Genomic DNA, 27,497 nt, shown 5'->3' on the forward strand with positions numbered 1-27,497 from the left:
CCATGATTGTTATACAAATTGAAAACAAGTATGGCAATTATTTAGGGTGTTAATTTTTTTTTTATTGAATTATTTCTGTAGTTTTGTAATCGGAGTTCAGCTTTAATGACCAGGTGCGTCGGATGCCAAATTATATTTAAAATCGACACTCCAATGTCACCAAAGTGAATGAATCTTCTATTCACATTTTTTAAAACCCCATTCACGATAAGACGTCTTGGAACACTTTACTATTCCCACGAATGACAAGTTGCGGGCGAGTCACTTTCTTTTGAAATAGAAGATTGATCCCTTCGCGAGACTTAACTAATTGTAGGTGTGGGTATAAAAAAGACAAAATGAAACATGTGAATAAACTCTATCTTCTCAGTATCATGATTATTTTAGAATACAAAAATACTGTAATCTCATACAAAACAATTAATGAATATTGCTCCATTCAAACATTCATAATATAAAAACATATTCCAAACTCTGAAACACGAACGAAAATGAAATTAAACCCATAGAACGTATTTCCTAGTTATATAATAGTTTGGTCTTTAAAACCCAAAATACAACAACAGTGTGAGAAGGACACCATTCACAGATTGCTGTACTTCTGTTCGTAATTCATGTCCTTTTTATTTGTAAAAATATACGCCCACCAGCAGCAAAGTCATCCATGTTAATTCTTAAATCATTGTCAACAAATCTAACAGAGCACGTTTGAAAAAGACTATTATGAACTCTATCCTAAGCGTTAAAGTACAAATGTCCAAGGAAAAAGTAGCTCCACGAAATGAACACCCTCATCAACTTTTAAATAATTATATGTTTAAAATATTTAACAGTATAAAATGTGAACGGACAAATAATTTAGCCGCAAAACACATTCCAAATTTTGATGTGTTTTTTTCTCTCAACTTCCTTCTATGTCCAGCTCATAAGCCATAACAGTCATCTCCACAAAACGCCACAATGAGCAATATCATCCAATTTTTAAATGTGGTGCATTGCATTTTTAAAGGTTTCTCCCGTATGTCCCTATGAACAACTCCCCCAAGTTTTAATAAAGGAAAATGAGAACGTGTAAATGTAAACGCAAAAATAGTCTGCAAAACGAATTCAAACATAAAGATCTGACATTTTTGCAATTCGATATTCTCCTTTCTTATGTCCCTATGAGCAACCTCAACGAGTTTCAAAACTGTTTGAACACCGTTATGCATCACTTTTACAACATATCATAATTCTACGATTTAAGATGTAAAATTTTCGATAGAATTCGTGGTTAGGTCCAATTGGAACAATATCATCGGTTTTAAAACATTCTCTCTAGAATGTCACGTTCAGAAACTTTTATAACTTTGAACGTAACTGAGGCGAGGACACTGAGATTTACGATCAAAAACGTTTATAAATTTGAAAATGTAATGTTTAGAACGTTCACAAGAAAAATTTGATGGCCTGTCGGATGCAGATGACGGCAATATACGTCCACATTATAAAATGTTGGGGCATGCAATTCCAATCAGATGACTTCATTATTTGGGGGATTTTCATCTGCTTCCAATAAATATTGATTTATAAAGACAACAAAATTTACTTTATAAAATTAAAGGAATCCCACGTAATAAATACGAATAAATAACATTCAGGTATTTAAGTAACCGCCATAACGTCATTCTTTGAACAAAAATAATAATTGGTCGTGTTAATTGTTGTTAGTTTTACAACATTTCATAAAATAAAACACAAAATAGTTATGATCGATCTCGCCTATGCCGAGACCGTTCCCGGTCAGTTTCTCGCGACCGTCCACTAGATCGACCGTGGCTAGTTTCCCTTCTACTAGATGAAGAGCCATGTGCTGATGACCTTGGTTCATCGTAGCGCGAATTATATAGGCGTCGGCGGCTATCACCTGCCCTTGATGATCTAGGAGATAAAGATCTTCTTTTCTCATTCCTTCTGCTGCTTTCAGCTCTTGGTCCAAAAGCCGGTCGTTTGTTCTCATTATCCCCTAATCTGTCACGAATAGATTTATCTCGTATTCGAGGAGAAGACCTCGTTCTCTTAGGAATTACAAAAGACTTCTTTGGTGTCACTGGTTTCGGTTTAGAAACGGAAGTTTTTGAAGAATCATCATCCAAATACCCCAGCAAGTCATCATCTTCATCTATCTTTGCATCAAATACAAAATTGACAGAATTACTGTCTAATAAATGCTCTGAATTATCATCACAAGTTATAATGCTATCCTGTGTTATTTCTCCGTCCTCTTTACTACTACAAGAAGCGTCTTCTGTTGAATTTAATCCGTTAGAGGTATCTTCTTTACTTTTGTTGTCCTGGTTACCTTGGAAGATTTGAAAATCCTCTATACTTGGCTTCTTGAAAATATCGGAACCAACAGTTTTGATAATCTTGACTTGAGCCTGCGGCGATGTGTGTCTTGTCAAAGGGGTGGCGGACACTTGTTTAGATACATCATGTGTTATTGAAGATCTCAAATCATTAACTACTTGTTCAGATTCAACACAATTTTTTGCGTTGGACATAGATGTTTCCAGCGCATCCATTACTGATGCTCCACATCCTTCATGGTTTTCATCACTGTCTAATATCTCTCCTTCGCTGAATTCCTCCGGTTGGTGTTCTAAGAAAGAGGTTTTGGGCTTACCACGAGGAGTTGATGACCTTACAAATGCCGGCCCCAAAGATTTCTCGGAGGTAACTGTAGATGGTGAGTTATTCTCAACTTTTTCGATAGATTCCTGCGTGATTGAATTGGCATTAGTACTTTCAAAACTAATTGAATGTCCAGATAGAAGTAAATTATGAGTTGACAAATTAATCAGAGCAAGAAGTTTACTATCACAGTTAACATTGTCAGGCGGTACCAATTTTGGCACAGGACTAATTCTACTCAAAGGGGAAGTTGGGTGATCTTTTATTGGAGTTTTGGGTGTACTGATATTTGATAAACATGTTTCTACAGGAACAATGCCGGAAGTATTGCTACCATTCGAATCTGAAGACATGTCCAGATCAGACTGTAACATCTTAACCACATTTGAAACTGGGGACTGATTTTCATCCTTTTCATTCTTGTTGCCGTAAGATTCATCAGATGTATCAGTGTCATTATTAGAATCTGAATGATTTGGTTCACAGTCAATAATGGTTTCATTAACAGTGAATGATTTCTGAACCTCTTTATTTTCAGAGGACACTGAGCTATTAGCAGAATAAATGGACACGTCTGAAATATCATTAACAGATGAGTTAGAGCTCTCAGTCGAATGAACAGATATAGTTTGGTCTGATCTAACAGTCTTATTAGAAGTCGCTAAAGAAGATTCTGACTTAATTTGTCCAATTTCTTTAGAGACGTTCACTGAAATTTCAGATTCATTTTGAGATATAACAGAGACTATACCAGAAACTACAGGGATTTCTGACACAGCTGTATCACTAATTTTAATACTATTCAACTTGGGATTATTCATTATGGGTGACGTTTCTTTCATATTTGGTAATGATGACTTTATTTGGTCTGTATTAGAAACCATATCTATGTCCATGCAATTTGTTTGCAATATTGGTAACATTTCCTGAGTTTTTTCTGTTGAATCACAAATCTTTAGTGTATCGTTGGTATCATAATCTGACGAAAAGTTGGTCGGTGAAGTACTTAGATTTGATCTGGTGACACTGGCTCTCTCTGAACTCAATACAATATCTCTCACAGGGCTATTGGAAATGGAATTTTCAACTGGTTTATTTTGTTCAGGTGATCTCAGCTTATCGTGAAGTCGTCTCCTTACAAGAACAATCTTTTTACACCCACTTTGCTTTTCCGGAGTTTTGTCAAGGTTTTCTTTAATATGATAAACAGATGGGGAAGAAATTTTGTCTGGCGTCTCAAGACTCTCTCTTTCCGGTCTGTAATCATCTAGAATTTCCTTGTAGTCTGTAGATCTGTTCATTTTTTCATGCATTTGTTGGTTGGTATTATCTTTATTCATGGAGTTTGTGGGTGTAATTTTGATATTCTTCTGCTGTCTTTCCGAATCACACTTATTCGTAGCAGTGATGCATACATCAAATTCGGCACAATTTTTACAACTAGTTGAGATTGACGTATTTTTGCTTAAGTTAAGGTCGGGCGTGACAGACAAAGAGTTTCCACACGATGCTGCCATTTTTAACAACTGAATATCTTCTTCCATCTTTTGCAATCGTTTCATGAACTCATTTTCGGTACCTGACGAAAACAAATTTGCAAGCCATCCTCCAGATAAAGGTGTTTCTGGGACAGGCTTGGTTGCAGAATTTCCAGCAGATGTATGGTCTGGGGTGATTTTAATGACATCCTCAGTGTTTTTACTTTCAGTGCAGATATCTGATCCATAGTCAACATCCATTTGGATATCGGCACTGCTGTGGTCATTTGAAGTGATGTTGGCAACATTAGTCTGCAGATGACTGCCATCAACTGAAGAAATATCATTTGGTACTTTTGTTTTATAAAGATTAGGTTGCTCTTTCTGTGTGCCAGGTAATTCTATTTCAATAGGAACAGCAATGTTTACTGGAGCTTCTTCGACTTTCCTCTTCCTCTCAGCTGAGATATCCCCATTCTCAGGGTCCAAGCCATGACTATTCTGTTCTCCTTTGTCATCATCATTCTTTTCAGTAGCACAGTTGATCTTAGTTTGTGATGAATCTACTGTCTTTGTATTTGTACACTTTCCCAATTCAAGATCAGTTTCTGAAGATGTCTCATCGCTGGACTTACTCGCAGCTTTAACCAAGGATTTTCTTGTTTGAACTTTTTCTATATTTCTAGAAAGACTTCTGTGATTGCCTAACTTAGTATTTCGAGAATTTTTGTTACTTATACTTGCGTGATACACAGATTTCGATTTTGTTGTGGTGCTGTGCATTTTGCTTTCTTTCTTTTCGTCCAGTTTACCATCATCTTCTTGTTTACCCGATTTTGACACATCTGTAGCACAACTGCTGGACTTTTTAGCATCAACTTTTTCAATACTTAGGATTGGTTTTGGGGTTGGGGATTTTACTTTGTCTCCAACAGTTTTGGCTCTCAAATTTTTATCAAGTAATTTCTTACTACTGTTAGAGTCCGAACTAGGACAGAGCACTGCCATTTTAGATTTTTTGGTAGTTTTTGTATTGTCACTGTCATTGCAGGTAACAGAAGTTTTTGATACACTGGTTTTAAAGTTTTTAGAAGATAATGATTTTTTATTGTCTTTCTTATCAATAACAGATTTGCCCTCTTTTAAAGAAGTACAAGAAGATTTACTAACACTAGTAATATTATGGTTTGGAACAGTTTTCTTTGAAGATTCAGTAACATTTTTTGCTGCATTCAATTTGCCATTTTCTTTCTCTGTACCATGTTGAGATAATGAAGACATGGACACATTGGATGATGAAGTCACATTTTCAATTTTAGGAATTTTATATTTTTCATTGTTGGAAATATTGGATCCCAAATCTTGTAGAGGTTCACTAAATGAGCTAGTCATGGGTGTTGAAAGACACGGTGATGCACGGGAGGATTTGGAAGTCTTTGGTTTGAGCTGCGAAGTGTCCTTTCTTATTTTCCTAACAAGCACGCTTTCACTGGATTTAGTACTAGTATTCAAAGAGAAATCTTTTGATTGATTCTCAATTACAACAGTAGAATTGACAGTTTCAATCACACAACTGTTTTCATTAATAGAGTTATTGCTCCAACTTTTAACAACTTTAACTGAATCTGTACAACCAACATTTGTTTTCGGTTTACCATCTGAAAGTAAGGCACTAGACTCATTTTTTGAAGACTTTGATATTCTAGACCCAATTTTTTGTAAATCATTACTGTTATTCCTTGTGGCTATATCAGAAACAACTTTTGATTGAGAAATCGAATCCTTCACCATGGACTCATCATCCTGAGAAGTAATATCATCAGATAAACTTGAGTTATCAATTCGAGATGAATGTTTTGTAGTCTTTGAAACATCAATAACAAGTTTCCTTCCACTAGCATCAGAATCTTCACTGGTCTCAATATATTCTCTGTTTGTTCGATCTTCTTCACCTAGCAATTTATTTTCACTACATACCAGGTTATCTCCCTTGCTTATTTTAGATCCTGTGGAAATACCAAAGCTGACACCCAATGGTTTTTTCATTGGATCTATTAGCAAATTGTTTTTCTTTAAAGAAAGCAGGTTAGGGGGCGAAATCTTGCTAATATTTTTAAAATTTAGTTCAGTAGAAATGTCAGCAGATGAAACAGACAGTTCAAGACTTGAGTTTGTATTGCCTGCATCTTTAATATCAGAAAAAGTTGTTTTAACACTCGCCAGCTTGGCAGTGTCTTTGAAATTGAGAGGAAATAATTCAACAGAAGTACTTTTTGTCTCTTTATCTCCAGGAATTTTTAATCTTGGATCTTTTACTGTGTTCAACGGATTTTGATTTGTGTTCAAGTTAGATTTCTTACGACTTCTTAACTTTTCCCTGAGATCAATCACTTTACCAGAACTATTCAACTGTTTAGTATTATTATTTGTCTCTGAATCAGATGTTTGGTTGGGTGGGCTTTGTTTACATTTAATTACTTTCTCGTCACTTAATCTATTTAAAATATTTATCTTGCGAGGGTCCTTACACTCTTTTACAATGTGTTCATTAGTATTGCTGTCACTTTCACTATTTTCACACACAGGTTTTCGATTACCTAACCTATCTAAAATGTTTTTCTTGCGAGGATCCCTAGATTGTTTAGATTTCTCTATATCATCCTGAGAAATATTTTTAGTCTTGGAAAGATGAAGTTTTTGCTGCATGTCTGTTGGTTTCAGTCCAATAGTACTGTCCCCCAATCTGCTTCGTTTGGTATCAGCCTTTTCTAATTCATCTGAAATCTTGCGTTTTCTATCTGTACATTTTTCTGGACTATCTTGGTTATACTTTTGCTGGATGTCTTGGTGTGGGCTATTGCTTATTATTTGTTGTCTGTCACTCAAAGGACTGTCATATCTGGTTTGACACCTGTCTCCCTGGGAACTATTAAAGCAAGACCGAGTGTCCTGTTTAGGACTACTGTAGTCAGGCAGCTGAGCAATGTGTGGACTTTGATGTCTAAATTGATTGTTTCCCCTATTTTTGAATCTACCATTATAAAAAGACTGTTTGGTGTAATCGTCCACTTGTTCTCTGGAAATAAAAAAGAAACAGAAAGATTGAACAGTTTTATGTTAAGACTATTTTTAGGATTATTTCCATTGTTCATCAGCTTATAATTGTACACTATCTATAACTTAGTATAACCTACCCCCCCCCCCCCCAATAAAAAATCATAGAATAACGAGTGTGGACCATTAACACAATATAGAATCATTCCATGTCAAATCACCTACATGTAATAGCATGGGTTTAACCCCACCTCCTTGGATTTTCATGAAATTTTATGTACATGTTTATTTGTGGTGGCAAAGCTGATTTTCCAACTTTTAATGAAATCGGGATGAACGGTTGGTTGCTATGGGCAACTGAAAATTTCTGAGGTGATCTGACACGGAATGGCATTATGTGACACATATTGATATTCGAGGGGTGTACCAAAAGTTCCCAGTCTTTTTTAGTGCGGTAATATCTAATATATTGGAAATTGTTATACTTTTTATTCAATACAATCCTCCTTGACATCAATGGCAATCAAGCCCCACCATATTTAACCTGTCAAGACACCATTTGTCAAGTGACTCTAACTACTTCTGCGCAGCAGCGATGACCTCATTTGAGTTATGGGAAGGGGAAGAAGAGGGAGCTGAGATCTGAAGAATAGACTGGGTGATGGATGATTCTGAAGCCACAGTCCTGTGCAGTGCCCACTGGTACTTGCATGGTGTGCATTGGAGAATTGTCCTGGAGCAGTCAGACAACTAGGCAAAGTTTACCTCAGTACTTTTCTTTCATTTGACCATGCAACCTTTGCAATTCATCTGCATAATATGGACCATTTAAGGTGAAAACTTTCTTTAGATAATCTATCATGATTACGCACTCGGATTCCCCAGAAACCGGAGGTCATGACCTTACCACTGGAAGACTTTCTTTTAAACATTTTGTGATGTCACATGCTCCAAATTTATACTTTAACGTGAATGTGACCCAAGAAAACAAGTGGATCTCTCTGACAGTCTTCAATAAGCTGTCCCTGACGTTTTTGTTCTTCATCCAACATACTTGGCATCAAATGGGCAGACACCTTGTTTATGTGCAAACATTCATGGATTATTCACATTCACTCCAATAATGTTTTGCTAATGTCATGTGCAGTAGCTAACAGTCAGTTTTATCTCATTCACTCAACATGTGTTGCCAGGCAATGAAACATAAAGTCACTTAAGTACCTTTTTAGTTAGTTACAATCTGAGTCAAGTGTCAGATATACCATTGACCAATGCACCTCCAAGTGTGACTAGTAGAACTTAATTTCTTATAATGTCTATACATGTACCTGAGATCTTCTATAATGGCATTTTTTCTTCCTAATTCTGATCTAGCTGTTAGAAGTAGTGCAGAAATTTTTCTTTTTAAATCTTCATTTTGTTGACTAAGTGCTTCTTCAGATTTCTTTTTAGCATCTAATTCATTTTGAAGTCCTTTGACAGATGACTTTGCATCACACAGGAGTTTCGTCAGCTAAAAATATAACGGAATGGTTTTATCTTTTAAAATAAAAGTAAATATGGCTAGTTGTACATGTATTTTTAACTGCATAGGCCTGTTTATAGAACAGAAAGTAACCATCTGTTTAGTTGTTTATTCATTACTGGATCGAATACAGCCATTGTATTTATATGTATAGAATGCTACAAGCTCTGTCTAAATAATAGTTTCAATAAAACAGGATATAATAGTTTATTAAAGTTTGATAATGAATCATACATTATTTATTAACACTTCTGAATCAGACTAACTTTGATAAAATATATAATCTGTCAAAATGTCAATCTGACTAAATTTTACCATAACCTCAATGGTGTAACAGTGACATTACTTTCTACTGATTTGGTGGCCAGATTTTTTGCTTCCATACTAGTCAGTTGAAGACTGAATGATAACTCATGCTACATGTAGCTAGCTCTCAGTGAACATTTATACCAATATGGCATCTAACCATGTTTATTGCTTTAATCGGATAAATTAGTTATATTTTTTTTTTCAACAAGAGATTTTTTGCATTGATCACTTATTCAATATTATTGATTTACGGTAATCAATTCTGGACCAACATGCTTTTTCTTAACACCTATTTTTGTGTTAGCTTATTGTCTGAAAGTCTATATTTGCTTTTTCGCCTGGAGTGGTGAGGCTTTAAGTTCTAACCAAAACAGTTTGTCACTGTACCTCTGCATTTGACTCAGCTTTATCTGTCTGTTCATCAGTTAATAGATCACAATAAATATCTAAACTATCTTCGTTCATCATCTTGACTAAAACATTCAGCTGTAAAAAACAACAAACAAATTACGGTACTTGCATATCCTGGGCATACAACTATTTTTAATAGCGTATAAGCAGGTCTACATGTCCATGTATATAAATTGCCAAAAGCAGTACATAAACTAAAGTTTGTTGCATTTTGATTCTTGACACTGTCAAGTATTCTATTACAGTACTTCACGATACATTTATCACAGGAGTTTTAATGATCATGTGCAATATCAAGGGTCATTGAAACAATGACATCACACACATGGATGAATATGTTTTATATAAATTAGATAATTAGTACATGTATTACATGTACCTCACTATCATCTATCATTTTACTTACACCCCAATGCATCATAAGCACTTACATATAAATCAAATTTGGATTAACGACCTACTTTTCTGCACCAACCAGGCTTATGAAGATGGATACAATGTATGTGCCATACAGTATACTTTGAAGTAACTTTGCCTGGACAGTAGAAGTAATTCTGCTAACTTTGAACTGTCATGGATTTTTTTTTTTTACAAAAATGTGTACATAGGATATCGATTTATTTTTTTTAAAACTCATCTGAAGGACTTAGATGCTTGCTAGGCCGTCTGTCTTGCACCACTGACAAGGAGGAAACCACCCTGATCTTGAACCCCTGCTGATGGGACACCATGAGATGTCCTCGTCTATATACATGTATATGCCTCATTTTAGTAGCGTAAATACTCCAACTGCATACATTTATTGTATCTTATACAGTAATGCATGTAGTTATAACAAGTTATGAAATTTTTTAACTAGTGCCAAAATTGAATTGTAACAGTCAGCAGTTGTGCTGGATACTGTGAGTTCTTTCATAAATTCATGATACTCCATGGAAAATCCTGAAGAACATTCTTGGCCTACAAAACCTGGGATCTGTGTTAGTAACCTAGCGCCCTTCCAATATTGTACTCACAGAGTCACCTTCGCTCGAATTCAAACAAGACATTTGTGTGTTAATTACCAGTATTGATACATGCATGAAGAAATAGTAATCTATGGATTGGGAACAAAGGTCGCAGCGGATCAATTTCGAGTTGCCTAAAAATACACAGACATTCCAAAATTTTGCGTTTTTTGCCCTCACCATCTGCGTGACTTAGAGCCTCTCAAAATACTCAATAGAAACAAGTAAAATCGATTTTGAACAACGCTATTTTAAGCGGCCTTATTTTAATGATACTCTATTTAGTCTAATGAAGACTGAAGGTTGACAGGATATCTATGGTTGAATGCAGTCATTTCAATCTTTCACTTCGACAGGAAGTAAAGAGCAGACTACATGTATCTCTACGAAAGCCAATATTTGATTGGCTGAATGTAAACAGTTTATTGTGTTCTAGCTAGCCAATCCAAAGTCTTGTATAAAATGTACTTTATTGCTTCAAGTATGGGAAAATAGGGGGTGTCTTAGAATAATTACATATAGAAGGCTTACTGCATGAACTTAAAGCTCCCATTAAATTTAAAGTTTAAAGCGGAAATTGCAAATTTTCTAAGAAAGTCAAAACGTAATTATTTCTATGTCTTTTGCTCAGTAGGTTGTCAACTCACAATAGGCTTGGGCGATAATGAAAAATAAATATCGTGATAATAATTTATCTAATATCACGATAAACGATATTATCGTGATAATTTTTACGTGTGTCTATAGAAGTCTAATTTTGAATTCTTGTGACGGTCTTGACCCCTGTCTTGTGTGCATACTGTATCAAATACTAATAAAGAAAAAGGTATTTTGTATTTATCAGGGTATGAAATAAGCCTCTTATATGGTAACCTCAAAATAGGTTACGCTAATCTGCATCAAATTTGAACTGGTAACCTATAGGTTACGATGCCATATTTGTTTAGAGCCGCCCTCGAATTAGCCTAGGGGGATTTGGGGCCAATTAAAAGATTAGCCAGCCACCCCTAAGCTTATTAAATCAGCAGGGCCCATATCCCTAAGCGAATTAGTGGATTATTGTTAATCCTAAAACTCTCTACAAAATTGCAAATAACTAAATAAAAAATTTTTTTATACAAAAATGTACAGATTGTCGTGTTCTTTCCAATGATATAAAATTCAATTGTACAAACTAACAATTACCGGTATATTACTATAAATAATATTGAAAAGTCAGTTCCACTAAAATTATGACTTTTCTCTGTCATAATAAACGTGAACATGTATCTCGTAAGATTTTATTTTAAAAAAAAGAACAGTGTTCAAAGTAAATATAAATATATAACTTTTAGAAAGAAATATCGCCCCAAATGACCGTCACTTCATCGCTATGTGACATTTCTGCCTTTGTTGGATATATGGTGGGAATTGTCGTCTTCTTTGCTTCATAGCATCGAAAATAAAAATATATAGTTGCAATGTAATATTCCTCTATGTAGCTTGTATTAAATCCTAAAAGTTTTGATTCAATTTAGCTTTCCAAACTCTAGAATTATTATCCGTAAGTTTTGTGGTGTAACGTATCCAAGATATGGCGGCCGACACGCTTGATCTCGGCTGCTTCGCATCATTCATAACGTCCCCCAAAAATAACAAATAGTTGATTTCTTCGACATTATCATGTTCTACGATATGCCTGGCAGTAAATCATAAAAAATCTTATTCCATTTCACTTTCCATGTCATAAAATTATTAGCCGTGAGTGACAACGTGAAAATATTGGAATAATGCCAAAGTCATTGACACGGTGTGAATTTTCACCTCTGATCTATTACGTAAATACCGGAAGATCCATTGTTGAAAAGTATGTTTTTTATTTGATAATTTGCGAATATAACACTCCTTTTCATTGGGTGTTTTATTTTTATTACTCAATCACCATTAATTTAAGAAATAAAAACAATAGAAATCAGTTGATTGATCTGGCGCTTTCGTTCGCTAAAGAGGCAAATGAGTATGTCGTTGCCAGGTATGATGGGTCCGCGAGTTGATTTGCTACCGCCAAAATGACAGGTGCGAACTTAACGATCTTTCAGACATTTATTTATAATTGTAAAATGTTTTAATGTAGTAGTGGAGGGAATATTTTAACTGAAACCTTTAGTTTATAAATTATAGCTCGGTGGTCGAGAACGGAAGTCCGTTCGCGTGTTTCCAGGTCATGGTAACCGATGCGTAACCTGAACGACCGTTCGCGTGTTATTTCGTACCCTGTTTATTATTTTATTAATATCAACCCTGGCAATCCCGTATAAATAAAAGCTTTTGTACTGACTTGGGTGTCGTGTTCGCAAATGATGATATAGGTTGGTTGTGTTGCCACCTTTAGCCATTACTGGATTTGTGCAAACTTTGCAGAATATTGTGGCCTGGTCTACGTCGTTTGGCTTAAACCCAAAGAAAGTCCAAACGGGACTGGAGGAATTTTTTTTAGGCAGCAAATCGTCGCTTGTTGTCACTTTTTTACTGTTGCTAGACGCCATGATGGATATTTACCCTTGACCCGCCGGTACTTAATATGCTATATTTTATACTTGTAGACGAATTTAATTCTATCAATAGAATGACATACTAGTTAGTCGAAGCAGAATATTAAGTTTTAATATAACGATAATATGTAACCAGAACTAGCAGGGTTCTAAAATCTACTTGTCTGAAAATCAGAACAGTGACAGTTGCGACTGGGGTAAATACTCTCCAACCTTGACCTTGCCAAACACATTTTCCTCGCTTACTAGTCCAAGCGACGATGTATTATCATCAATATTGGGACATGATAATTATCATAATCGCGATAATTTTTTTAAGTCACGATAAACCGGTTTTTCGATATTTTTAAGTAAGTCCGATATGATAAAATCGCCGATGATTTTATCACGGTATACCGAAATACCGGTATATCGCCCAACCCTAACTCACAATTATATGATCATAGGTGTTATTCTCACACTTAAAACTCATTTACACAGGAAATAATAACACAATTACCTCCCTTGTTTTCTATTCTCCACCATGGAGTAGCTTTTTTCAAACGTTTGAAAATGAAGAGGAAAATTATATTTTTGCCAATTTCTCAGCTGGCAATAGTGAATTATAGGATTAATAGGATTATTCTTTAACAAGAAAGGACTGTTTATGGATACCATCTATTTTCAGGCTTTATTTTAATAAATTTTAAAAATATAACTTAAAAATTTGCAATTTCCGCTTTAATATAACCAAACTTCAACAAAAATAATTTTTGGTAATTTGTTATGGAGAATGTTGTATTCTGAATATGACTTGAAGTTCAAGTCAGTAATATTCCTGAATAGATTACTGTCTATGTTTATTTGATAGATAAACGGATATCATCAGTCAATCGAAATTAGGATTTTTCTATTATGGCCAGTATCAGAAAATGCAGTAGCAAAAATAAGCTGATATGACACCATGGCATTTCTTCATATTTAAAACACAAATTATTGTTTTTGTCTGTCACGTAACTTACAAAGTTTTTATTCATTTGTGGATGAAAGACAAGCGGCACAATGATCATGTGACAACCATAATTGAAATTGCTTTATATAAAATACCAGCGGCTGCCAGGCAGGATACGCCCACATTTTCGAAAGATGGATAGAGAACAAGCTAAAAAGAAAGCGATTTTTCGTACAATCAGGAGCCATAATTCAGGAAGTTACGGTCCGATATGGGCGAATATTGAAAGGAACCGAGATCTTTGGGTTATAAACTTACATGTACATTTCAAGTTTCAACGAAATCAGATAAAAATTGTGACCTCTATAGGGTCCACAACCTTGATATACCATATTTTTACGCTATTTGAGAACGAACGGCGGCCATTTTGTCTGTTAATTTTGGGCCGATTTTCATGAAATTCGAACTCATTCATCCTTAGGGTGTAACGGTGATATAATAAAACGTTTTTTAAATCGGATAAAAATTATGACCTCTATAGGGTCCACAAGCTAAAAACGTGATTTTTTGTACAATCAGGGGCCATAATTCAGGAAGTTACGGTCCGATATGCGTGAATATCGAAAGGAACCGAGATCTTTGGGTTATCAACTTACATTTCAAGTTTCAACATAATCGGATAAAAATTGTGACCTCTATAGTGTCCACAAGCTAAAAACGTGATTTTTCGTACAAACAGGGGCCATAATCCATGAAGTTTCGATCCGATACATGCCAATATCGAAAGCAGCCGCGATATTTTGGAGATAAACCTATATTTCAAGTTTCGTCAAAATCGGATAAGAATTGTGACCTGTAGAGTGTCCACAAACAATTGTGGACGGACGGACGGACAGGGGCGACGGCATACTACGTCCACATGAAAATGTGGGCGTATAAAAATTCCGTACAACAGAATAACTCTCTGTCAGCATGTGTATAAAATAAGATAGGTTGCCAGGCAACGAAACATACGCCCACAGCAGCTACATGTAAATCGTCCGGGCAGTCAACAAGTATTGTCGCATATTTTTACTTTTTTCGGTAATGAAACATCTTTAATACACTAAAATCTGATTAAGAGTAACAAGTCATGAAGTAATTATCAGAAAACCATTAGAATTTGTTTGGTTTTTATAAAGTTCTGCCCCATGCTAACGTTTAGTATACAAAACTTTTAATGTCATGGATTTAGCTTTTCAAGTCATAAAAATTCATTGAAAATCAATATACTTGTTCGTCTCAAGATCTTAAACTCTGTGTATCAATCTGAAGTCAATCGGATGATAACTTTAGCCTCTATAAGTAATATCCACGGACTTTTCCAGCCAGCTCCATCGAAACTTATTCTTAATATTCGTATCAATTTCTTTCAAACGTTCATCCGATTCCTCTCTTTGAATTATGGCCGCCATTTTCGCGCTTTAGTCAACTACCACAATCGTTGTGGTACGACAACAATATGTAGAAGCTTAATGCCAAGAAGGCGGCACGTACCGCGAGGATTCGAGTAAATAACCTCAGTCATTGCGATACGATAGTACACTGCAGTGCACATTACAATGGAAGCCTAGTACGTATAAAAATGAAAAGAACTAAAACACTATTTAAAACTAAATCTACAATGCTGGTTTATTGACCTAATTCCAACTGATGCATGTTATCTAGAGTCTGAAAGCACTGGAGATCCTGACGGAAAAATATATTATTAATGTCTGTTTCTCAGCATATCCGGTGTTCTATCAGGGATTATTCAATGACTATTTAAATAGAACGAACAACGGGTCAGTGAATCCAATATTTTAATATCTACCTAGAATTCGTACGAATCAAGAGTCGAAGACAGGGTGCGAATCCCGAGATTCATACAATCCATGCCGAGCAATATGTCTTCTTTCGCCACATGGTTTATTATTACAAAGGAAACTTACTGGACCTGTTATGAATACCCAGCAAGCTTGTATTGTGCTAATTATCAAAATTACTGTTAAATGTGCTAATTTACTCGGATTATGAACCGGATGGCTGATTCTCACCAAGGTATGACTGTTATTGTAGCCGACAAGCAAGTTGATTGTTGATATTGACAGTATTTTTCGTTATGGGTATATTTTTTCTGATTATTTTCTTTGAGGAGAGTCAATTTAGACATTGAGGAGAGCTAGCTAGGCTATAAAAAGTTAACCTCGACTGACATCCAGACGCGTCCAGGAGAGCGATCATGCTCCTTTTACGTGAAGGCCTGGTTACTGAAGTCAAAGATCGAAGACATAGAGTAGGAGTAAACAGTAACACATTTCTAAGTTACATAAGTACATGTACATGTACATGTAATGACGTAGTCGACCTATCTACAGTGGCTATGCTACAGGTGGTGAAAAAACTCATGAGCTAATTTTGTCTTTTTTACTAAGTTTCAAATGGTAAAATACATTTCTTTGTCTTGAATTGTTAATAAATCTTAATCTAACATAAAAGAAAGTAAGTGAGTAAATTAAGGTCTAGGCCTGACACTAGGCTACTACTACTAGGCTATTACTATTAACAGAATTTTGATTTTGTTCAATTGATGTCTAATGATTATGAATGAATGATGACTCAAGTCGACAAGTCAGTTAAGTCACTCAACCACTTAGTTCAGCTCTGAACGTAGGTCTCGTTACACTCACCCTGAAATCTTTGTAAAGTTGAATTTAAATTATTGTAATTAGGCTAGGCAAAGCAATAAATGACTGAAGATTCTCAACTTTACAAACATTTCATTTTTTTTCTCCTAGGCTTACCTAAATTTCGTTTCATCTTGTATGGCCGAGTTCGTAAATTTTTGCGTTACCCTTTCAATGAAGTCAGTCATGGCCAGGGCTGCCGACAACCAGTATCCCAGCGCAATTTGCGATACATATTTTGTCCGTTGCTAATCAAAAATTAAAATCTAACGTTTTTGATTCGCAGTAACTGCGAATCATTAATATGCCTGTCATTTTGGATATTGACACAAAGATTTATCCACATTTCTCAACACTTTCAACGTGTATAAAATATCAAATAAATTTTATAAACAAAACGGAATTCTCCGTGTGACATTTTCTTCTCAAACTACCCAGACTCAATTCATGATACTATATAATACAGGGACATAACTCTATGAATCGAGACTATCAAACCGGAAATAGGGAATCAAGTAGTACCACTCACGTTGCGAGACATGTCAATTTCGAGTAATTATATCAGTATTCAATTTGAAAAAAAATAAATTCAGTGTATCCCCCACGTATTGTAAATAAAATATAAAAAATAAATACGTGTAAACGTATTGTAAAGTGAGAAATCAAAGTAAGAATTCCCGTAAACTATTATTGTTTATATCGCGTGCGTCTAGTTAATCGAGATTATTCGTAAAATACCGCGTGCTTCCGATTGAACAAAAATAATAACACACGATAAAAAGCAGACGAAATTGTTTTCTAACGAAGAAATAAGAAGCCACTGCCAAGAATTGGCTTCAGACATAAGGCCTAACAAAAGTCTACATTCATTCAGAAATGTTCACAGCTAGCTGTAAAAGTGCTAAAATTCTAAAAAAATCTTAAGAATGAAATCTAATCATTTGCTATCAATTAAAATTAAAATAATCTTGTTATTTAGGTGTTTAATGTTGATTTGAAACTGAAAAACTGCTAATCAATTTTTAAATTTGCTAATCAACTTTGGCAAAATTGGACTTTTTGATTAGCAGTGCTGCTAATCATCTGTGAAAAATTACCGACAGCCCTGGTCATGGCCGTAAGAAGAGTGGGACGTATTTTTTAACAGCGTGCGCCGTGCAGTTGTGTTGGCCATACTGTATACTGGTTCTAGCGAGGTACATGTAACCAAGGTACATGTAGGGCTGGCAATCGATCCTGTTTCAAGTATCGATTATCGCAGACCATCCGCTGATCGATAATCGATAATATCGGCAAATTATTTTGACTTGCAATTGTTGAATTGGTTTGAAAACAATCATAATTTGTACACAAATTATATGCGACTTTATGCTGGGATATCATTTTGTATAGGCTACATGTAGAAGTTTTTTTTTCCGTTAATTTGACAATAAAATAATAGCATTCCATAGCAAAACCAAGGTGTAGAAAGAAACTCGATCAACTTCGTTTGGAAGGCAGAACCCGCCACCGCTCGCCATATCTTTGTCGCTTATGACCTGAATAATACTGAGTAAAATGTAGTTATTTCCCTTTGATCACATCAAACGAATTCTTTAGTTCGCGGTAACAGTTTATTTCTTGCAGTGATTTCTTCGCACTGTTGAAATTAAACATCTCCTCTTCAGACATTTCTTTGCAAATTTCTTAATAAATTAAAAAAAATTATAAAGGGAAAGTACGTGTTTGACTTTGACAGAGAAGACGAAAGAACTGAAGAGTTAAAATAAGAGACACAATTGGATGTTACGTGAAACCATTGGCTCTCATCATGACATAAGTGGCCAACATTTCTCACTGGTTGCGTCTCGCGTGAAAAAAACCCAACAAACGTGTGTGTTTTATTATGACTATTCTGTTTAATTACAGTTCTAGCTAGGCCCACGTGTTGCAAAGAATACAGTGATAAGGATTATTTTTATGGACTTCTTCTTAAAAGTGAAGCACCTAATTGTGCGATAATCAATATTTTAAAACTGTATCGATAATCGATTTTCCATACACTTACCGACGATTATCAACAATTATCGATTATTTCCGCCAGCCCTAAACCAAGGTCTTATTTCCTCACTAAGAAGATGTTCAGTTACATTGTTCAGGCGCTCACAGATCTGACACGCGACTGTCTAGCAGTAAAAAGTTGCCCAGTAAAATTGACTTGGAAGTCAGATTTTGACAACAAGGATTCAATAGAAGAGTCCCTGAACGTACAGCCTACAGGGTGAGTGTGTGTAATGAGACCTACGTAGTTAAAGGAGCTAAATCGCTAACATTTGGGACCTAGAAATTCACAAAAGTGGGTCGCAACGCATATAATACTGTAATATGAATGTATATAAACTGATTTACATTTAATGGTTTCCGTTTTTTCTCCAATTTCAAATCAGTTATGTTCGGCGAAATAAGTCAGCAATCTCAATTGAGTGCAAATTTCTAGCGTCTAGTTATTCTAGTTATTGATTTGGTGCAATTTGTCTAGCCTCGTCCCTCGAGTCTCTCAATACAACTGGGGCTGAAGCGCATTATGGTACACGATTCGTGTACCAATGTTAAAAAAATTATTTTATCTTAAATATCGGATATCAGAAGCTCATCAATGTTGATTTAAATTGACCAATAATTCGTGTTTTCGATGTCGAAGATTTTGGAGGATTTTGAGTTACGGACTTAGGTCCTTTAACGTAGCTGAACTCAAAGTCAAACACTCAGCAATGTCACTGTCAGATACTCTCTTCCAGTTTCAATTCCACATAAAATTGCTCATTAGATCCATATAATAGCTATTGAAAAAGAGAAATATTTAGGGTAGTTAAGGTTCTTTACAACAGAGATATTACCTTTCTTTACGTTATAAATATTTCATAGATCTACTGGAGACTTAATACAAATACCCGCCATTCTTGGTCTATTTACAACTTCAGCACATGCGCAAGTTTCATTTCCGTCGGATGTAGAGTGAAGAGCAACATGTCGGGTTTCAGACAGACACCGCTAACTTGTAGTGGCCATACCAGACCTGTTGTTTATTTGGCATTTAGTGAAATAACACCTTTTGGCTACTTCTCAATAAGCGCGTGTAAAGGTCCGTAAATTTCTACCCTGATGTATAGAGTTCGGTTTATAAATGGTGTTGTTTTGGTCAATATGGACGAAGACTGTCCAGCCACCTTCTTTGCCTTTGGCTTTATTTATTGATAGTCTCGAATACCTAAACTATATTGTATTATAGTTAGGTTTTGCTAACACACTACTAACAGTAACAGAAGAAAGGTGGATCCATGTGTCATTCCTGTTTCTAGATAGTTTTATTCTATTAATAAACAGAAATGAATGTAGCAATAGTAAAATAGGTTATTCAGGGAGCTAAATCGCTAATATTTGGGACCTAGAAATTGACACAAATGACAAATGGGTTGCAACGCATATAATAATGTAATATTAATGTAAATAAACAGATTTACATTCAATCGCTTCCATCTTTACTCTAATTTCAAATCTGTTATGCTCGTTTAAAAAAGCCAGAAGTCTCAAATGAATGGAAACCTCTAGCATCTGGTTATTCCAGTCTACGCAGATAGTATTTATTATGCATGCTCAGCCTCTCCAGATAAGAATTTGGCATCACTGTTTGACATGACTTCCGGAATATGTCTAGCCTCGTTCTTCGAGAACCGGGGGGTTGGGTGGCTGAATGGTTAGCATGTGCGCGCTGTACCATAAAGTCTGTCATTGAGTCAACTGGCGTGGTTTCGAATCCCCGGTTGTACGTGGCAAGGAGTAGGGTCGCCTGTCCAACCTCGTGGGTTTTCTCCGGGTCCTCCGGTTTCCTCCCACTGCTAAAGACCTCTACGCGCAAGCGAATTATTGAAATAAAATTAAACCATGTGTTAGTCCCGAAATGACCTAGTTTGTGTCGAGTGGACATTAAACCCCACTTCTCTCTCTCTCTCTCTCTCTCTTCGAGAACCTTGTTACAAATGGTGCTGAAAATGATCCGTGTACCAATGGCAAAATGTTTATTTTGTCTTAAATATTGGATATCAGAAGCCCATCTTTTACCGGTAAGATGACAACACCAATGTTGATTTAAATTGACAAATAATTTGTGTTTTCAATGTCAAAGATTTTGGATGATATTGAGTTAGAGACTTAGCTACTTTAACAGTAAAATGGATGGATTTCAATGTATACACATATACTGTACAAACGAACCACACCAGATTCTTGATTTTGTTGATATAAACACGTTTCTGGGGTCCCGTTCTCACTAACAGAAATCTTAGTTCTAACAAAAAACATTACAACAATAAAACATTATTTTCATAAAGTAGAATTGCCTCCAATAAAGATTTTAAAGTTGAAATTCTGCACAAGCTTTCACTTGCATGGAAACCGTCATTTTGGAAGACATGCTCAAAATAATCACTCGCCCCTTGGTAAAAACATCAAATGTCTTGATTGTTATGCATTGTAAATGGACAAGCTATCCAGCTAAAAGAGATTAGGACATTATTGTTATGCATTATAAATGGACAGCTAAAATATAGGATGGCTTTATAATTTATGGTTATGCATTGTAAATGGACTTGCCAGCTGTTAACTTGTCTACATAATTCTAAGTTTAATATCCTTTCTAATATTATATTTTTAGTTTTTAACGGCTAGGATAAGAAAACAATATGAAATTTACTGCAGTTATAGTTCAAATGTGTCCCTGCATTGTCTGTCTTACCTATGGGTTTATCTTCTTATGATGGGTTTCTGTTTGTTGGTTGTGCAGTTCTCTTGGTAGACATACAATAATGATACCGGTAATCAATCATATTTGACAATACTGTAATGTCATATTTAATATCAATATTGCATTTTGTAAGAGAATGAAAAGTGTACTTCAGAAATGCAGCTCTTGACACATAAAATCAGCAAAGCATATAAATACAGCTAGAATATGATTTGATGTAATGGTATATCAAAATAACTTGGCCTATTTTTTATTATGTATTTATCTACCAATACCATACACATAGAAGTACTTGTACTTTATCTACTTTAATATACATCTATATAAACATAATATTATCTTTGTGTTGTTGATAAATCACAGGTAGTGCCAGACTTCTGGTTATGTAAATTATTTATTTTGGTCAATGGACATGTCCTTATACATGAGAATGTATGTAACATTGTAGTGATTCTTTTTAGATGGAAAACCCATGTTGCGGCAAGGAGATACAGGGGATTGGATTGGAACGTTTGATGGTCATAAAGGAGCCGTGTGGGGCGCTACCTTGAACAGAGATGCTTCCAGGGCTGCTACTGGAGCAGCAGACTTTTCATCGTAAGTTAAATGGATTCAAATGTCCAAAAATTAAAATAATAACAATATATTTTAGCTTCGATAAAGAAAAGTTTAAAAATAGATGGTTACTTTTAGTAGTTTATTCAATATTGAGAAATTAATGGTTATATATTAAACATATTTTTGCAGGAAACTATGGGATGCAGAAAGTGGAGAGGAATTACATACATTTGCTCACAAACACATCGTTAAATCAGTTAACTTTTCATCAGATAGTAAAAAGCTGTTAACAGGCACTCAAGCCAAACTATGTAGAATTTATGATTTGGAAAATTACGATGCAGGTACATATACAATTTAGAATTTTATATGTTTAAAGAATAGATATAAATATCCACTATTAAATGATGCTCCTGATTCATATTAAGCTGGATTAAAATAAAATTGTAACAACAAATTTAATAGATAATTTGCTTAACACCTACAGCCGTGATTGATATTCCGTTTATTTGATCAACTTAAAGCCTTAGTTCACAGCCTGAAATTTAATCTCTATTTGGTAATTGTGGTGTGATTGAAAGATACCACAGGCACTTGAAGGGATTTAAATTAAACTTCTTAACTACTGCTTGACTCACAGGCACTAAAGTATTGAAGGGATTAAAATAAAACTTCTTACTACTGCTTGACTATATATTATACTATAATATATAGTCAAGCAGTAGTAAGAAGTTTTATTTTAATCCCTTCAAGTGCCTGTGAAAGATACAGATTGGCTAATATGAATATTTGACACTAATTTATTGAGGATCATGGCATATTTTCCCCATATAGCATGTACATATGTACCTGTAAGCTTATTTTTTGTTCGTCTATGTGTTGTAATTTCAGAACCTGCTGTTATAAGTGGTCATACTGGTAATGTTAGAGCTGCATTATTTACACCTGATGATAAAAAATTTATCAGCATCTCAGATGATAAAACAGTCAGGTATATACATTTATAGTAATCTTGATAACTTGTATAACTGATGAATGTATTTCCAGAGTGCAGCTCATAGATGCACAGATATGAAGAATTTATCATTTGATAACACTCAAAAATTTTATTTTGATAATACATGTGCCTAATTATATGGGATGGTATATTAAGACATAGAAGTTCTATGATTAAGCATGCTTTAATTGTAAAGTAAATATTGTTTTGACTTTCTGAAATGTTTATTCCAATCTTGAACACATAACACTGACTAATATCCCAGAAATTGAGCATGAACAGTCAATTTTGTTTTGTCTTCGATGTACATATACGTTTACTGCCCACCAGATTGCATAAAATATATCTTTTAAAAGAAAATAAATAACATAGATCTACTGTGCATAGCTCTTGTTTTACACTTTTATTTTTGTACATCATACAATCATTCAATTATTGCAACATCTGATGAACTTAGCTCTTTACTTTTCTTTAATCAAGTAAGAAATTTTGATCATAAAAGCTATTTAAATAGCCAAATGAGCACATTTCATCAATAAATTATTAATGTAAGCCAATATATAATTTTTTTGTGTACACCCTGCTGACAAAGTGGTAATGACATGAGAATTCACGATACCCTACCATAAATAAAAATCATGAAATATGAATTTAATTTGCAAATTTTTCGTGTGTTATCAAAAATGACCGATGGTGAAAATTTTGAAGTGGAAGCCCTGCTTAGAACTAATGTGTAGGATTAAATCTGAGGACAGGGGATGGGGAATCAATTTATGTTTCTAAGAGACCAATGGATCGTTGTTTATTTTTGGAATAGTAGTACAGTTATTTCGCCAAATGGTAGTACTTCTCAACATTTAAAAATATATTTTATTTCAACAGGATATGGGATGCTATTAATGGTACAGAAATCAAAAGGATAGATCTACCTGCAATACCAAGTAGTCTTGAACTAGCTAGAAAAGGAAAAGTTTTCCTTGTAACTTATGGTTCAACTACCAGTTTCTATGATGCTGAAACGTAAGTTTAAAATATTTCCTCCAGAAGTTAAATGAATGGAATTATTCTATCGCATGCAAAGCCCAATTTTGCACAAAAATTCATTTGAGGCTAATTCAGTTTTCAAAATATTTATTACCCCAGTGAACGATAAAGTTGGGCAATCCAGTCTTTGTATGAAAAGGTACATATATTATTGCCACTCAATGACATTCTGCCCCTGCCCCACATTTTGTTTAGGAAAACAACACCAAAAATTGTTAAAATTGTTTTTAAATTAAATAATGAAACAAAAATATTATTATTGACTTCTACAGAGTTCTAATCAAGCTGTTAGAAAAAGGAACATATACACTAGTTGGTTGTGAAATTTTCTGTGACAGTACTGGTGTGGTGCCTGAAAGTTAGAAGTAAATTGCTATTACAGTACACGTCCAAGATGAACAAAAATTTTAATTATTGCTATACACATCCGAGATGAACAAAAATTTTAATAATTATTGTTGTTTCAGATTTGAACAAATTAAAGTTTTCACGGCTCCATCACAAATCAATTCCTCATCACTTCACCCAACATCTGATATTTTCGTTTCTGGAGGAGAAGATTTTAAGATGTATAAATTTGATTATGAAAATGGAGAAGAAATAGGTAATGGTTATAATTTAATTTGATGATTCAAGGTTTTTTTTTATTACTCATCCATTATGGCTTTTCTGGAATATAATGAAAATCCGGACTGCTAGATCACCAGCACTGTAAAATTTAGTTTTTTTATGCTCTCAAATTATGTGGTTGTGTGTTGCTTTCACCTCTGTCCTTCATCCACATTTATTTTCGGCACAATAGAAGTTTCAATTAAAGTCAGCCTTTCTGTAAATTTTATGACATTAACCCATTAAAAGGAAAAAAAAAGTTATACCCCTTTGTTTCCAAATTTTATTAGCATATTATAATATTGCTTTTAACCCATCTTTTTGAAATTTATATATGTTTATATTGCTATTCTACTGACAGGAAGAAGTCAATTGATAGTGTTGTTTCAGCGATTTTCGATAATACTTTCTAGTGTTATCCCCCTTTGTTACAAAGTCTTTATTAGCACCTTCATTAGATGCTTCAGTTATGATCTGATCTTTCTGAAATTTGTACAAGTTGTTAAGTTCACAACTGCTGAGACTTTGCTGTGGTGGATGTACCGGTAGATTTTATAGCCTGGCAACCTACCTGTTTCAAGGTTGACTTTTAAAATATAGAACCAGCCATCTTTGTGACTGACCTCAGTTAATAAATTTATTGTCCCCCGCCTTTCGAAGAAAGCAGGGGACTATTAAAATGGGTTCGTCCGTCTGTCTGTCCGTCTGTCTGTCTGTCCGTCCGTCTGTCTGTCCGTCACACTTTTTGGGACACAATAACTCTCTTCCTAATTGAGCTAGAATGTTCAAACTTGGTGTATGTGTTTATTAGGTCAATGCCTTGATGGAGTTCGAAGATGAGCATTTTCCGCTTAGGGTAAGCAGAGATAAGCAATTTGATTGGTTGATGCTTTGGGACACGATAACTCTCTTCCTAATTGGGCTAGAATGTTCAAACTTGGTGTATGTGTTGATTAGGTCAATGCCTTGATGGAGTTCGAAGATGAGCATTTTCCGCTTAGGGTAAGCAGAGATAAGCAATTTGATTGGTTGATGCTTTGGGACACGATAACTTTTAATTGAGCTAGAATGTTCAAACTTGGTGTATGTGTTTATTAGGTCAATGCCTTGATGGAGTTCGAAGATGAGCATTTTCCGCTTAGGGTAAGCAGAGATAAGCAATTTGATTGGTTGATACTTTGGGGCACGATAACTCTCTTCCTAATTGAGCTAGAATGTTCAAACTTGGTGTATGTGTTGATTAGGTCAATGCCTTGATGGAGTTCGAAGATGAGCATTTTCCGCTTAGGGTAAGCAGAGATAAGCAATTTGATTGGTTGATGCTTTGGGACACGATAACTTTAGTTCTAATTAAGTGAGATTGATGAAACTTGGTGTATAGTTTCATTACAGTAATACCTTGACTAAGTTTGATAATGAGCATTTTCTGCTCAGGGATAAATTTATATGTGTCCTCTAATTATTTTCCTATTTCGGCGGGGGACATCAGCCTCACTGTTGGCTTGTTTATTATGTCCTTTAAGTTTGATTAACTATGCCATCCTGTTTTCAAAGTAAAGAGAATTGATTATTTATACCCAAATTTTTCTTTTAGAATCTTTCAAGGGCCATTTTGGACCAGTTCATTGTGTTCGGTTTTCACCAGATGGAGAAATCTATGCAAGTGGTAGCGAAGATGGTACATTACGACTGTGGCAAACAAACGTTGGACAGACATACGGACTATGGAAATGTGTTATGCCAGATGAAGTAACAAATAATACTGATTCTAGTCCAGTTATCATTAAAGCAGAAGCTTAAAAAGGAATGTGAAAAACTTTAAAATTAATAAACAAACACCTGGATTCGTCAACTGATGGTACATGTAATCAAGTATGCTGTGTAATATATATGTTCAAGTGAACATTTCGTTATAAACTTAAATTCTTGTACAAAATTATTTATTACATTCATTTATGAAACATTTTTTTCTCTGAATTTTAAATAGTTAAAAGACCGAATATCATGTTCTGTTACAAGAATGAAGAACAGCTAGCAAGACTTACATGTATGTGTCTATTTCAAATGGTGTTGAATTTAAATGTCATTTAAGGATATGGTGTCAGTTTTTTTAACATTACATGTACTGTCAATCTTTATTGTGACTTCAAATGTTATTAGATATTTACTGTATAATGTCTAATAAATTGTCTTTCTTGCACACCTTTGTTCAAATATTCAGGCACATGGAAGAAATAATAAAAAGAGCTCATTTGTTGTTTTTTTTGCTAAGAAGTTTTCACATATAATTATACATTCTTTTTATGAATTATTTACTTTTAATAATATCTATAAATAGTCCAGTCACAGTGCTCTCATATTCTTTCATCAGTCAAACGGAACAATTCTGGTTTCAAACAACCATCATATCAATGATTTATTTTGCCTTTTAAAAATCATGCCTGATTATTTAGATGCTTGTGCTACATGTATGTATTTCACATTAGATATTTAAGATATAATGTAACTAAGGACTTACATATTGAATTTTCCATAAATTCAAAGAATTGAAACTGTGTCTTTCAGCATGTAATAAAATTATTTGCTATGTGAGGTTTGTATTGTTTTGTATGTATGTCTTGATGATTTTGTTCATTAGAGCAACAGTTGTAAGCTAGGCATATACAGTATAGATGCAGACAGGGCCCTTTTTAACGTTCCTCGGGATGAAAAATCTGTGCTTTGAAAATATGATGTATATCATTGTGAATCCGAGAAGGGCCATCAACAATTAATATTATCATTGATCACATAGTTGGGCCTTGTATCCAGTCTCAAAATTTCTTTTCACTTTTTGTCCCCCACCTTTTGAAGAAAGCTGGGGACTATTAAAATTGGTTCGTCTG

At 34.7% G+C, this 27,497-nt stretch overlaps 2 protein-coding genes across 2 annotated transcripts; one reads left to right on the forward strand and one right to left on the reverse strand.

Annotated features, from left to right (window-relative positions):
- Positions 1-339: 339 nt before the first annotated feature.
- LOC126811710 (uncharacterized) lies at positions 340-19,567 on the reverse strand. Its single transcript, XM_050537570.2, has 4 exons — positions 19,501-19,567; positions 9,427-9,525; positions 8,534-8,718; positions 340-7,227 (listed from the first exon to the last, which is right to left on the reverse strand). The coding sequence occupies exons 2-4, from the start codon at positions 9,505-9,507 to the stop codon at positions 1,746-1,748; spliced, it is 5,748 nt and encodes a 1,915-aa protein (XP_050393527.1). The 5' UTR covers positions 9,508-9,525; positions 19,501-19,567; the 3' UTR covers positions 340-1,745.
- A 34-nt stretch (positions 19,568-19,601) lies between these two features.
- On the forward strand, positions 19,602-27,204 carry LOC126811716 (serine-threonine kinase receptor-associated protein). The gene is made up of 7 exons (XM_050537579.1): positions 19,602-19,745; positions 21,866-22,001; positions 22,152-22,306; positions 22,854-22,953; positions 23,842-23,979; positions 24,471-24,607; positions 26,207-27,204. The coding sequence occupies exons 1-7, from the start codon at positions 19,631-19,633 to the stop codon at positions 26,410-26,412; spliced, it is 987 nt and encodes a 328-aa protein (XP_050393536.1). The 5' UTR covers positions 19,602-19,630; the 3' UTR covers positions 26,413-27,204.
- The last annotated feature ends 293 nt before the right edge of the window (positions 27,205-27,497 follow it).

This window comes from Patella vulgata, chromosome 2, assembly GCF_932274485.2.
Source record: "Patella vulgata chromosome 2, xgPatVulg1.2, whole genome shotgun sequence".
NCBI lineage: Eukaryota > Metazoa > Mollusca > Gastropoda > Patellidae > Patella > Patella vulgata.